This window comes from Solanum verrucosum, unplaced genomic scaffold, assembly GCF_900185275.1.
Source record: "Solanum verrucosum unplaced genomic scaffold, falcon-dt-bn FXZP01000200.1, whole genome shotgun sequence".
Lineage (NCBI taxonomy): Eukaryota > Viridiplantae > Streptophyta > Magnoliopsida > Solanales > Solanaceae > Solanum > Solanum verrucosum.
The window spans coordinates 259995-274821 of record NW_026020093.1 but is presented as its reverse complement, the minus strand read 5'-3'; the positions used below and the strand labels follow the sequence as shown (position 1 = coordinate 274821).

Genomic DNA, 14827 nt, shown 5'->3' with positions numbered 1-14827 from the left:
TTCTGATGTGATATAAATGTGGGGAAATGGTATACTTACAATCAAACTCTAAGTAATGTTTTTCATGGATTTCGCCCCTCATAGTTCATAACGTCCCATATAGACACGTTTCATCAACTACATTTGTGACTAAAAAAACTGCTGAATTGGATCCCATATTCTTTGAAAGAGATTGCAGCCAATATTTATCTTGACAATCCACCGCTATATTCCAGTCTTGCATCTCTGGAGCCAAGTGAGCCAATAGTATAGATCCAAACTTAGTACATACGAGAGTCAACAATCTTACCAAACGATCTCAAATGATAAGACAAGTATCATTCTCATTGAATCATGTCTGATATGTCTTCAAACCCACGTGTCACATTCTGATGTGTCCAGATCGACCTCGGCATGAATTAGAATGATTAATCAGTTGTAGAGGTAAAACATAGAACACTAATTTCTTTAGGGGCATATTAGAACTTTTAACAATTTCGTGAGGTGGAAAGTGATATTTATCCCTCTCGTCAAAACCAATGCCCCATTCCGTTTTCTTACTTCCAATTTGAATCTAGATCGACCCCGGCCTAAATTAGAATGATTAACCAGTTGTAGAGGTAAAACATACAACATTAATTTCTTTAGGGGGCTTATAAGAACTTTTAACAATTTCGTGGGGTGTAAAGTGATATTTAGCCCTCTCGTCAAAATCAAATCTACATTCCGTTTTCCTACTTCCAATCTGAATCCTGATCAACCCCGGCCTAAATTAGAATGATTAACTAGTTGTAAAGGTAAAACATAGAACATTAGTTTCTTTAGGGGGCATATTAAAACTTTTAACAATTTCGTGGGGTGAAAAGTGATATTTAGCCGTCTCGTCAAAACCAAAGCCCCATTCAGTTACCTACTTCCAATCTGAATCTCCAGAAGAATACTCAGATCTCAATTTTTCTCTTCAATTCAGGTAAATCAAAAACTAAATCTTTATTATTTCTTCAAAACTGTAACTAGTCAGTATATTAAATTCAAGAATTTGTATGTTTTCTGCAGCTTTCTGTGGTGATTTATTGACCAAAGATTTGATTTTGTTTGATCTGTTGTGTTTTCTGAATATGTGTTTGAGTTTATTTTTCAATTTCTCGATTTGGGTATATGTAAAGATTTGATCTTTTTGGATTTTGTTAGGTTTAAAATAAAAATGGGTGAACCAAAGAAGCAGCAACCAGTTTTCACTAAGGTTGATCAGCTTAGACCAATGGCTACTGGGCTAAATCTTACTGTGAAGGTGGTTAATACAAAGATGGTAGTGCCAAGGGGAAATCAAGGCCGCCAGATGCGATTGGCTGAATGCTTGGTTGGTGATGAGACAGGGATGATCATTTTCACTGCTAGAAATGATCAAGGTATTGTATTTGGTTTAGTTTTTTTTTTTTGTTTCAATCTAGCATTCAGTATCTATCGTTAAAAAGAGAGAATCCCGCTTTGTAGTAGTATCATTTTCAAGGGGCTCACAGTGGTGGTGATTTCATGGATCCATTCTAACTTGCTATGATATCTGTTTCTCATGATTATAAGGGTATAGGGGAATCCTAGTAGCTCAGTTGGTTGACTAGTTGAATTTTTAGATTAATCGTGATTATAAGGGTATAGCCTATGTTGCTTGGACACTTCAAAAAATGTGTGTTGGATACTCCAGAAGTAGTGCTCTTTTGAAGGATCCGACATGGTCGTGGCAACATTTTTAGAGAGTCAGAGCAACACAGGGGTATGAGAATCTTAGTAACTCAATTGGTTGATTGCCTGAATTTTTTCCTTGTTAGTGGGGGTTTGATTCCCCATCTTGTGATTCCCTCCTCCTTTTCCCTTCAACTACCCCCAATTTTTTTTAAAAAGGATTATAAGGGTATAATGGTAGTAAAGACTGTATCTTTAATGTTAATTAACTGAGCAAGGGAGTTGATGTTGTGGTGATTTCGTGGAGTCATTCTAATTTGCTGCGATTTTTGTTTGAGATTAGTCTGGATTATAACGGTATAATGGTATTTAGGACTGTATCTTTAATGTTAATTGTCTGAACAAGGAGCTGATGGTTTTAGACTCTTAGTATGTGTTTTGGTGGTCTGATCATACATTATTACTGTGAGCTTGTTGTGTTAATGCTGTTGAAGGGGAAAAAAAAATAAGAACAATGAAGTTCTCCCCATTTACTCAAATATGTTGTGCAGTGTGATCTAATGCTCAATGTTAAGCCTAAAAAATAATTGGTGTCGTACTAATTAAAATGCCTTTGTATTTTTATGTGAGGCCATGACATTGTATTCTCTCACTCTCAGGTTTTTATTGGGTTTGAGGTCCAAGATAGTAGCACTTGGTGAAACCAGAAAATGTATCAGGGCGATAATTCTAATTGTTCTTCTATAAACCTTTTTGCGGTTGTTCTAAAGCCAGAGCATCCCTAAAATCTAGTATTCATTATGTGGATATTTTGTTCATCCTTGAGCCTTCGTATCCTATTTAGGGTCCAAGATGATAGGATATAGTATTGGTAGATTACATCAAATTTCTATTCCAAGTTATGTCTGTTTCACAAGGCATTTTCGTAGAGACAACCTTAGTTTAGAGATGCAGTGCTGATCAGAAAAAGGTATTGGACCTTGTATGCCTTTATACAATCACCATTCATGTTGTGGGATCAATATGGCAAAATTAGTAATCCCTTGTACGATTATTCGTAACCCTCTGTAAGGTTACCATTCACGTTATGTCTCAATATGGAGAAAATGAGAAATCCTTGATACGGTTACCTACAACCATTAGGCTGTTATCCAAACTAGTTGGTATGACCTATATGGTCATTTGATCTCTTTGCTATTTGTGTTCAATTTAAGGAATTACGTTTGATTCTTTTTTGACTGATTTTAACTTCCAAACTTGTTGTGAGGCTTAAGTAATTGAAACATACTTCACTTATTTGTTCAACCTCACTTACTACATTTCTTATGATCTAGAAATAATTTCATTATAAGGAAGGGGCAAAACACTTTTGTATACAAGCATACCAAAAAGTAGGAAACTTTACAAAAAGCTCATTTTGCAATATTGCTGTTGAGAGTTTTACTTGAGTGGGATGTGAATGAATAGAGGCAGTCAGTTGGCATTCAACATGTTAATTCTTCTGAATAGCTCTTATCTTTGAGTCATTGGAACCAAATAGCTTTCTGATTTCCGAGAAAACGACTATTCTGAAAACCTAAGTTACTTCTCTAACTTTCTTGAGGAAAAATAATGTAGATTTTCAGTTTTCGAAATCAGTGGAAAAAGTAAAAAGAGGAAACCCCTAAACACTTCTCTGTCAATGACTTACATACGCAATGAAATCAGTGTTGTCAAAGACACACTTAAGTTCTGAAGTGAGGCTCAAAAGGTGTTGAGCGCTTCCTTATGCTTAATGTGCGCTTCAGTGTCGTCATCAAAGTTCTAGGGCATACTTTTCCTTGCCAATGAACTTCTTCTGAAGAGGCGACACTGGATAATTGATATTTCACTTTATTGTATTTTTTTTTTCAATTTCTTTGTTCATTATTTATGCTTATAATTATTAGTCTTGGACGAAACTATATTTGTATTTTTCTCCCTTTGTGCCTTTTTTCATTAAAGCCCAGACTTTATTTGCGCTTAATGCCCCAACGGATCTTAGAGTTGTTTTTTGCGCTTTTTTGCTCTAGGCTACACTGAATGAAAGGCACACCATCAAGTAGGCATACATAATTTTGCAGGTGATTGTGTGGAAGATATCATTCACTTATTGGTATTATACTACACGTCTTTACTGGGATGTAGAATTGTATGAATTGTAACTGCATGCAAATATCATTCACGTAGTTTCTTCTGTACAGTTAGCTGTGCAATTTAAGCCAAGCTTGTGTTGATCCTAGTTCTTTCAGAGTTCAGTAAACCCGAGCCCTGTCTTCTCACAAGAAACTGACTTCCTATTTTTTCTGCTTCATGCAAGCATCATATTAACTATTTCAAGAAAGGAGAATTGTGAAATCGGATATTTAGCCAGAGAGATCTGTCTTTACGCTAGTTTCATATTCAGCTTTCCTGATTTGCTTCATTTTGGCAAACCGGTATTTTGAATTATTTTGGTGATTGATTATGAAGAATTTTCTGTCAAACAACATGTATCAATGAGGCTTTCATGCATCTTGAATCTTTCCGGTTTTCCTTCTTGAACATGGCTTCTGTCAGATATCAGGCTGTTCTCTTTATCGTATCCTTCTGTTAACTTGAGTATTTTCTCTTTCAGTCGACATGATGAAAGAAGGTGCTACTGTAATTCTGCGCAATGCAAAAATAGATATGTTCAAGGGATCAATGAGGCTTGCAGTGGACAGGTGGGGACGTATTGAAGTTACCGAACCTGCTAGTTTCTCTGTCAAGGAAGACAGTAATCTGTCCCTTATCGAGTTTGAACAAGTGACTGTTGTTGAACAGTAACTCAAGGCAGCCCATCGCAATGATAATGTCCCGTTTGCAGAGAGTATAAGTAAGTTTGGTTCTTTAGGGATATGCTAATGTGGCTTCATTAGTTGAGTAAAAACTACTGGTTTTGTTAAGTCAGAAAGTCCTTTTTTTTTTGTAGTGGAAAGTGACTGGTCTAATGTTTTTGTAGATAGCAAGGTATGTAGCTGCAATAAAAAGTAGTGTACAACTTGCTTGTTTATTTATTTGGAAGGATTGTGTAGCCACCATAGAACTTACTTTATCTGGTGCTTATCATAACTTTTTTTTTTTTTAATAATCGAGAAATTTTCGATGGCCAGACGTTCTAGTACTAATATTTAACTCATCTTACGATTCATAAGAGTAAATATTCCAGTTTAGAGCAATAGTATGATGTGGCGTAAAGCTTGCTACTCTTTTTTTCCAATATGAAGAAGTAAATCGGAATGGGAGCAGGTTTGAAAAAGGATCTTGGAGTATTTAGTCGGGCCAGGAGGGTCTCTTAACGCCTTCTTGTTTCTTTTCATCGGAGTTATTTCACAAAGACTTGCCAGGGTAAGGAGATGAGGGGTGGGTGGGCAAGTACACTTGGAGAGTGCAGTACAATAGAGTTGTATACTGCTTTGGGAAGGATGAATCGCTCGCGAAAAGAAATATATTGATTCTCTCCCAATTGGTTGGACAATAGACGCGATGATTTGCTTCATGGTTGAGGTCTCTGGTTCAAGTCCGGAATGGCCCCAGCTGTTCCGGGAAGAATCTGACTACTTCATGCATACTCCACTTTGACGTTTGTTAGTCTAAAAACAAGAAAAGCATTACAAAATGCATATTGCCTCAAAGTCCAACTTATAAAAGGAAGACTTTCGATGCCATTTCTAGTCACCGTGGAGAAAACGTTGATAAAGAATATATATTAAATTATAAACAATGGTGTAGTTATATTAATTTAATGATGATCACTCGAAAAAAAGAAATAGTTTTTTAGAGATATATAGTAAAATTTTAAACACTCTCAATAAAATTTCAGATATCGTCATTGATTATAAAACATCTTTTAGAAAAAGAGAAAAAAAGCCAAGATTCTCAACTCTAGCTATATTATTTCTAGCTCATTTAATATCTACTAGACATCTAATTCATGATAAACGTAACTCTTTTATTTCAATATTCCATATAACACGTTTAAGATCAAACATTACAATGATTTTGATATATTATAAATGACAAACTAAGACAATTGATTAAAACAAGAAAAATATATAAAGTAATCTCCATTAAGACAACATGTAAAAAAGGAAAAAAGAAGGAAATACAGAAACCAATTAATAACATGGAGTAGGTATAGTGTGATTATATATGCAAATGAAGACTTTAACCCAATCCTCGTGATGTATTTAATTTTTTTCCTAACAACTATGAAATTATGTACGTGTCATGTTTATGTCCAAACAATTTATATTACTAGTAAATTTATTACTGTATGAAATTTCAACTTGTTTGAACATTTCTCCTATTCTTCTCTTATTAATATACAAATTTTAACTCATCATTCCTCATTTTTCTTTCTTCGAGTAATTGAGAATCAATTAAAATATATTCCATTCAATAAATTAAACTAGTTGATAATATATCAACTATACGAATCATCTATATTCATTTTGTTCTATTTAGATCCATTTGTATTGTACGTTGAGATGGGTGTTAAATGGGATGAAGAAAAATTGGAGGAAATTGAAGCGAATAAACCGGTGAGAATGAAGATCACCGAGCCAAAGACACCATATCATCATCCTAAAATTGATGATGATGATAATTTTGAGGAATATGGCAATCGTAGCGATGATGTGGATGATGACATGGCATCGTGCTCAAATAAAAATATATGTGATGATCCTCGTAAAAATGATGATGATGATAATGACGTCGTTATGAATCATGCTGATGTTGACGTTGATGCTGATGAAGATTCTGACGAATCGGAGAGGAAAAGGAATTTCATAGAGCATAGAAGAGGTCATTATGATGAATATAAGAGAATCAAAGAGCTACAAAGAAATGGATCTCTTCTTCAAGAATTTGATGATGATGATGATGATAATAATAATAATATTATTGATGATGGTGTTAAGGGCATAGAAATTGAGGAAGAAAAGGAAGATACTTCAAAATAGTCATCTTATTTTCATGAATATCGTTTTTTTTTCTTTTTGATTTAATCATTTGATATCTGAAGCTCACACTTAGATTTGCATTAGATAGGTCTACCTTTTGGTAGAATATGTTTTGCCTTGTTAGTTGACCTATGTTGCATCAATATGAAGTTCTTATATACTGATCTGACTAATTCAAACTCGTGACAAGTAGATTCATTAAAGAGGCAAAACACTTTATCGTGAAAGGTGTTCTTCATTCCGATCTCAAGATATGAATGTTATGTTGTCATGACACCATTGTTGGTGAAGTTTTTTTTTTTGTTTATATTTTTCTTACAAGTAATTGTATGACATATCTCCCTTTAGATGTCAATTGTTGTCATGACTTTTGCTAGAGAAATGAATTATTGATGTTATGAGATCACAATAGTAGAAAATGTACCAAGTTTTTTTGGCACTGTGAAAAAAGTAGTGTGAATTATATGGCAATTTTTATTGGTAGATAATACATGCAAAAAAATTAAAATTTCTCAATTTTAGTATATTTTGCAAGTAACTTTAGCAGTAATTTTGAAAAATAAGTTCACTTTGAGCTGGAATAATAATAAAATAATAATAAAAAGAAGACGAAAAAAAGGAACTTGCTGGAATTAATTGATTCAGAATTTCCTCTTTCTTCAATTGCTAAAGGAAGAGACCATATGGGCCACTTAAATTAGCTTACTGGACTTGGCCACTAGCATCACATCTACTCTTTCTTTCGTATGACACAAAATTGTTATGTTCGAAAAAATAATAATTTTACTATCATAGATGATAAATATTTTATTATTATTATAGCATTTTTATGAAATTTTTCCATATCTAAATTGATATAAATACAAAATGACCACGCAACACCTCAAATACAAGGGCGTGAGCACATCCAATATATTGTAACAAAGAGAAAACCTAACGTACCGAACAATAAAGGAAATATACCTTATTCTATAATGACATTGGGCTTCAAATAGTCATTACGGGCGTCAATACTCTTGAGAGGCTTCTCAAACTAGAGGGGTGATTAAAATGCACTACATTAAGTATACAATATCAATATAAATAATTTTATAGTATCAAATTATTTTTATTTGTTATAGTAAGTAACATATCTCAAAATTTAGATCTCACATTGTTTTTTTTTTAAAAAAATAAACTTGCTTGAAAATATCCTTTCAATGAATTGTTGGTGTGAAAAATTATTTACACTGCAACTATATAAAATTTAAACAAACCTACTAAAATTACACTGGTTAAAAGAAAGAGGAAATACTTGAACACATATAAATAACTCGATCACCCCACAATCGTCTTTGAAAAATATATTTATCACTTAATTTATCATGCTTGGTAAATGATGATACATATATAAGAGAGATAGATAGATAACTTAGTTTTCAACTATTAATATTAAATTGCTTAACTTGATGAAAACACATATAAATAAGGGAAAATTACGCGTATAAGCAAACATATACTAGTTAATTAGTTAACATAACTATAGTTTGCCTTAATTACAATTCACGACCTACTTTTAGTTATAATTACGTGGCTCAGCATTTTAGTTTTGTATAATTTGCACGTTTGTACAATTCGGAATTTGTATAATATAATTTGTATAACTTTTATATAATTCAAATTTGTATAATATAATTTGTATAACTGTTTACACTTCTGATGTTTGTAATTGTATAAATTCATTATTTCGAGTTTATGCAAAAATAACTGAATTATACAAATGTACCCATGAATTAAACAAACCTGCGAATTATACAAATCCACAAATTATACAAACGAGATAGCTTAAACTGTAGCTACAACCGTAAATATGCAAACTATAGCTATGAAGTATAATTAAGTTTATTATAGTGGCTATATTTGTGAAAGTTCCCCTATAAATAACTCGATCAGCCCACAATTGTCGTTGAAAAATATATTTATCACTTAATATATCATGCTTAGTAAATATATATACATTAATTTTTAAGTATTAATATTAATTAACTATATATCCTCCCTAAACGAAACAACAAATTTTAACTTAAATATACATATGATACACTTATGTAACATCTCTATAAGTTGTTACATACATATTATTCGTATACACTAGTAGGATGAACTTTGCTACTTTTTGATTTTTCCCTACCAGGCTCCTCAAAATTCTTACTATAAAAATAACAAGAAAATGAAAGGAGCACAACACTATTAATAACACAAATTGACAATGCAGTAGCCCAATTTTGATCTTGTTTAAACAAATAGCCCTTTTTGCATGCATAGCACTCGAAACAAAGCTTATTGGGATCACTACTCCATTGACGACAATCTTCAATAGTTTCTGTAGACTTGTTTTGATTTCCGGCGACCGGAAAACCGTCGTATGTATCCATCCAAGTAAAAGGGTCACGCGAATTTGTGCTCTCGTTTTTGGATGTATTGTTATCACTGTTGTTACATATCTTGGGATACTTGCAACAAGCGTCCTGAAATTTAAAAAAAATCGATTTAGAGATTTATTATGTTAAGTTGTTGATGATTGAATGACAAATAATATACATATGGAGGACAAAAGGAAGTGGAGAATCATAATGGTTGTGAATGAAATGGTGCACAACTATATTGTTTAGGTGCATGTTGCAATTAGAGGTGGCAAAATGAAGTGGAGTAATTTATTTATCAGCTCAATCCGTCCAAATTTTAATAAGCTGCATTTTGACTAGGTTATTAATTTGATTTAACAGGTCGAATTGAAATGAGTCAAGACAATATAACATAATAAGTCAAAATCCAACCTAAATCCAAGGATATAAAATTAAATTTTGAGATTTGATTTTTTTTTAATCAATTTGAAAGAATTTTGGTACTATGTTAATTTGAAGATTGAGAATTATGGTTAAAAAAAGAGAAGAGGAGGTTGAACCATAATAGATAGATTGAGTTATAACCCGTTCTTAGACTTTTGACACAACCCACGTTGGCTAAGCAAACTTTAAGAGAGTTAATTTATGACTCATCTATTAATTTATTAATCTATTTTAATCAATTCAAATTTAATACATCTTTTTTTTATTATGTATATCTTTTTTTCTTGTCCAAACGACCAAACCATTCCATATTCATAACTCACTTATCTGATTAGTTCAATTCATATTAAATACATCTATTGACGAATAAAAACACTTACAATCAAGAAATTTTCCATTCTACGATGAATATCATAATAGAAAAAAATCGTATATATATATACCTGAAGGGTACTAGAAGCATATGGAGAAAGTCTATCCAATCCATGTCCTAAATTTCTTTGACAAATTTGTTTCTTGACCATACAATTCTTGAAAGTTTCCCAATCATAATATGTATACATACGTGAATCTGTTCTTGATTGCCACCATGCCATTGTCCCCAAAAGAACTACTATAAATAATATAAAAACTTGTGACCTCATATAAACAAATTCTTGAAAACCAATTTTCCAACAACATATTGAACTTGCTAAACCTGCCAATGACCATGTTAATATCATAATTCCAGCAATTAAAAACATTGACATTGATGTTTCACGACAAAATTTGTTAACTGTTATGAGAGGGATAATTATTATAGGAATTGATATGATTATTCCAAATAAATTGAGGATGAGCATGATAATGTAACCATTTTTCCCAAAATCCATCTTGATAAAGAATAATATTAGGTTTACTATGCTTTTTCATTTTGGGGTATTTTTTATTTGATTTTACGTGGTTAAAGTCATTAGCAATTGTTTATTTTTAGAAATTGATAATAACTTCCTTTTCTTGTTTTTGGTCATTTGTGGTCTAGCACAAACATTAAGTTTTATTTACCACACATATATGGTTGGTTTAGTTATAAGTTCAACATTGTGAATGTTGAAGTCCGCACATGATATATATATATATATATATATATATATCAGACTGTATTAATTTGTCATCATTTTTACCTATATATAAATATTAGTAAATATTAATTTCAATATCTTACATAGTTATTTTAGCCATCAATTCATACTTCACTTAGACTTTGAGGTCACAACTTTACATTATACAAATCGTCAAAACCTAAAGTAAGCACCATATTCCTCTTAATTTCTCTTTGTGTTATACATGTATAGTTTTTTTTCATGGTTTTTATTATTATTTCTATTTTATGAGCTTTTGTAAAGTTACATTATTGTCTTGTCGTGTCAAATTTATTAGAGAAGTCATATATTTATTTGAAAAACTTTTTCTTATTGGTTAAACCGAAAACCGAACCGTTAAAGATCAAAACCAATAAACCAAAAGCCGATTTAGCGTATTTAAAAACCAAAAACTAATAAACCAAACCGATAATACATAAAACCGAACCAAACCGATCGATGTACACCCCTAATAATACCCCATTATAGTCTAAACAAGTTGTTATCCGCTTGAGGTTAATGAAGTTGTTAGATTGTGTTAATGGACGTATGAGGTGATATAAGATCCAATATACGTGATAGAGCCAGTTAAAAAAAATACTGAATTAATTACATGTGATTGGATAAGGGCATTGAATCTAATAAAATTACTCTCTCCGTTCAGTTTAACAATAGTTGTACATTACACTAAAAATAGTTGTTTAATAATATTTGTCCAATTTAGAAAATCAAGAGATAATTTACCTTTTGTGTCTATTTTACCCTTGCTACTAAATATTACTCTCTCCCTTCCTTTTTATATGTCACCTTTTTAGATTTCATTTGCATTAAGAAGCTAAGTAAGTTTATAATTTTACCCTTGTTTAATATTTTTTTAAAAACTTTTTAATAAATGATAAATAAGTCCATCTTTCATTTTTAATTTATTTGTTGAGATTTTATAGAGTAATGCAATGGTGAAAGTAATTAATCAATGTATGAAGTAATTACAATGAATATTAATTACTTATTAGTTTTTCTAGGTTGGTCAAATATCTATTTTCAAGACTAATTAATTATCAAGGGTATAATAAGAAAAATATTATAATTTATGCATTGATTTTATGAAATGACAAGTACTCCATGAACTAACTATTTATAGTAAGGATGACATATAAAAAGGAACAGAGAGAATATTTATCATCTAACACATTTTTTAAAGTATTAAATTTAACAAAGTCAAAGGATAATATAGTAATATTAAGAGTCCGGAGCCAAAAGGGCAACAAAATTTTTCGAAATTCCAAAAGGACAACAAAATTATTTATCAAACCAAAAGGGCAACAAATTTTAACACCGTGTAAATCAGGGTTTTCGCTGCAAGACACAGATACCCATGTGACCTGTAAGGCTTGGCATCTTTTAGCCTTACAAGGCGCAGGAACATTTGCGTTTTGCAGGCTGTTTTTTTTATAAAAAAAAAAAAAAAAAAAAAAACTCGTTTCCTGAATTGAATAAAAAATAATGTTTATACCTTTTTTATATAAAACTCGTCATCGTTTGTATAGATTCGATGCATAACAAGTATGTAAATAATGTACATAGATTATACACCACAAGGGCGGCTCAATAGTGTTAAAAAAAAGATATGTGTCTTAGTCCCCCAAATTTAAGGGGCCTCATTTTTAATAATAATAGGTTATAATTTTTTTTTAACAAATATTGAATACTATTTGTAGAAAAAGTAATCTTTTCATGAAAAATGAAGGAATTATTAGAAGAAATTTGACATATTTGGAGTACTATATCTCATGAAAAGTAATTTAAAATAAGAATGGTTATGTTATCGATTGAAAACTAGGAGAAATCAATTATATAAAAGTTATTAACAATTTAAGTTTAGGGCCCGTTTAATATTTTCTTTAGGCCACTAATATGCTTGAGCGGCCCTTTGTGAAAAATAATAATTAGAATTATATTTTGTTGTTGGTTTTATTTAAAATTAATAAAAAAATAAAAAAAAAAATTAATGATAAACTTATGTAGTAACATATATAATATGAAATAACAATTTGCTAGGTTAATTATATTATTAATTATCTTTTTGTCATTCTTAATCAAATCAATAAATCCATCGAAAGATGGTTGAACATATGATAATTTGTCATCCAGATCGCCAACGTGAAAGCCTAACATACTTCTCTTCTCAAACACTGTAAGTTTGTAACACTCGATTTATCACTATTTCGATTCAAAAGATAACAAAGATAATTCTAATGTAATTTTTCACTTTCCGCGAACGTAACACTTGTTAGAACTAGCTAATGTGGTACGTCCTCCGTCTCATTTTATATGTCACTTGCACTTGCATTAACTTTATCATTCTAACCTAATTTAATTTTTTTGGAACTCAAGTTTTCAATCAATGAATATGAATTAATTTATTTTGATTAATTAATTTAACCAATGAACATGAATCATTTACTTAGCTTTTCTAAGTTGGTCAAATGTATATTTTCAAGGCTAATAAATCACAAGAGTAAAAAAGGAAGAATATGATAATTTATACATTAATTTTATGAAATGACAAGTATTATAGATCAACTATTTATAAAAAAAGATGACATATAAAATGGGACGGAGGGAGTATATCTTAAGTTCTATTTATAGTACAAAAGTAAAATAGAACTTTATTATTGTTTATATCGATTTGCTTTAAATTCGGGCCGGTAGATTAAATAAATATTTAAACATTTCTTTTTAGAATTTTTTATATTCTCAAAAGTCTTGATAACCAAAAGGCTAGAAAACATCAATTTTTTTTATAACAAAAAACAGAAAAACGTAAATGTCCGTAAGCAATTACAGAAGCAATTGAATTTGTGGTGTATACTTAGTTTAATTGTAAGCCTCCCAAAAGAAAAGAGAAGTACTTACTCAATTCAGAAAATAATTTTGCAATTGAATTTGTGGTGTATACTTAGTTTAATTGTAAGCCCCCCAAAAGAAAAGAGAAGTACTTACTCAATTCAGAAAATAATTTTTTTTTTAAAACAACCTGCACCTGGTAAGGCTAAAAGCTGCCATAGCCTTACAGGTTGCATAGATATCCGCGCCTTGCGGCGGAAACGATTTAAACAATATTAAAATTTGTTGCCCTTTTGGAATTTTTGAAAAAAATTGTTGCCCTTTTGGCTCCGAACTCGTAATATTAACCCTATTATTTATTATTTTTTAAGGAGTGTAGTGCCAAATTAATAATGAACAACTATTATTGGACAGAGGAAATAATAAATACAAATAATTAATAGCCTAAAATTTTAATTATCTGAATTTAAGGAATCTCATAATCTAATTTTGAAAATTGAAGCAACTTTTTCTAAAGTAACTTCCCATTCATCATCGTTTGCATAAAGCTAACAATATGATGGATCACTCGAACTATTTTTTCTATAATTAAAATTTGGACCTTTTACATGAAATCATAAATATGTTTAATTCATTACGACTTAGGATTGTTATTAAAGCTGTTAAAGGTGTAAAAGATAACAAAAGAAAAAAAATGATGCACGCCAATAAACTTTCCGATCCACACTTTGTCCTTCAAAGTTTAAATCAATAATATGCTTTTGGCAAGTAGTTTTCACACAACGATAACAATTAATATTATCTGTATATTAATTGTTATACAGAGAGGGAGGAGAGAGGTGAGGGAGAGAGAGTAGAGAGTGGAGAGAGGTAAATCGTATTTGTATATCTGTCAGATATGTAACTGATATACATATGTATTTGTATATATATCTGGCGAGCGATATTGGGAGAGGAGGAGAGAGACGAGCAAGATTTGGAGAGAGGCGAGCGACAGAGGGAAAAAAGTGGAGAGAGACGAATTATATTTGTATATCTATCTGTCATATAATTGTATATGTATATGTATAATTTGTATTTGTATATGTATAAGAGAGGAGCGAAGCTAATTATATTTGTATATCTGCCATATAATTGTATATGTATACGTATAACTTGTATTTGTAAATGTATAAGAGAGGAGAGAGGTGAGAGAGAGGAAGAGAGGAGAGAGGCGCACACAATTATAGCTAAAAAGAGGCCGTGAGTGGTAATTAATTCAAACTCCAGTTATGTTAGCTAATTAACTAGTATATGCTTGCTTATCCACGTAATCTCCCCCCCCCCCCCCCCTTTTTTTTTTTTAAAGAAAAAGATACTTGTTGAA

The 14827-nt window shown here is 31.1% G+C and overlaps 3 protein-coding genes across 3 annotated transcripts; 2 read left to right on the top strand and 1 right to left on the bottom strand.

The window, feature by feature from the left end:
• The first annotated feature begins 837 nt into the window (after positions 1-837).
• Positions 838-4748, top strand: LOC125824772 (uncharacterized protein At4g28440). Its single transcript, XM_049504122.1, has 3 exons — positions 838-949; positions 1171-1388; positions 4295-4748. The coding sequence occupies exons 2-3, from the start codon at positions 1184-1186 to the stop codon at positions 4483-4485; spliced, it is 396 nt and encodes a 131-aa protein (XP_049360079.1). The 5' UTR covers positions 838-949; positions 1171-1183; the 3' UTR covers positions 4486-4748.
• A 1400-nt stretch (positions 4749-6148) lies between these two features.
• On the top strand, positions 6149-6665 carry LOC125824781 (protein phosphatase inhibitor 2-like). The gene has a single exon (XM_049504130.1). It carries the CDS (start codon positions 6189-6191, stop codon positions 6663-6665), a length of 477 nt encoding a protein of 158 aa, XP_049360087.1. The 5' UTR covers positions 6149-6188.
• A 2117-nt stretch (positions 6666-8782) lies between these two features.
• LOC125824780 (tetraspanin-7-like) lies at positions 8783-10480 on the bottom strand. Its single transcript, XM_049504128.1, has 2 exons — positions 9937-10480; positions 8783-9172 (listed from the first exon to the last, which is right to left on the bottom strand). Exons 1-2 carry the CDS (start codon positions 10363-10365, stop codon positions 8783-8785), a joined length of 819 nt encoding a protein of 272 aa, XP_049360085.1. The 5' UTR covers positions 10366-10480.
• Positions 10481-14827: the final 4347 nt, after the last annotated feature.

Bases quoted from the DNA above. Each gene is read 5' to 3' on its own strand.
- LOC125824781 (XM_049504130.1), top strand. From the start codon at position 6,189: ATGGGTGTTAAATGGGATGAAGAAAAATTGGAGGAAATTGAAGCGAAT.
- LOC125824772 (XM_049504122.1), top strand. From the start codon at position 1,184: ATGGGTGAACCAAAGAAGCAGCAACCAGTTTTCACTAAGGTTGATCAG. The intron at 1,389-4,294 runs GTATTGTATTTG...TTTCTCTTTCAG, and splicing joins CACTGCTAGAAATGATCAAG to TCGACATGATGAAAGAAGGT.
- LOC125824780 (XM_049504128.1), bottom strand. From the start codon at position 10,365: ATGGATTTTGGGAAAAATGGTTACATTATCATGCTCATCCTCAATTTA. The intron at 9,173-9,936 runs GTATATATATAT...TTTAAATTTCAG, and splicing joins ATGCTTCTAGTACCCTTCAG to GACGCTTGTTGCAAGTATCC.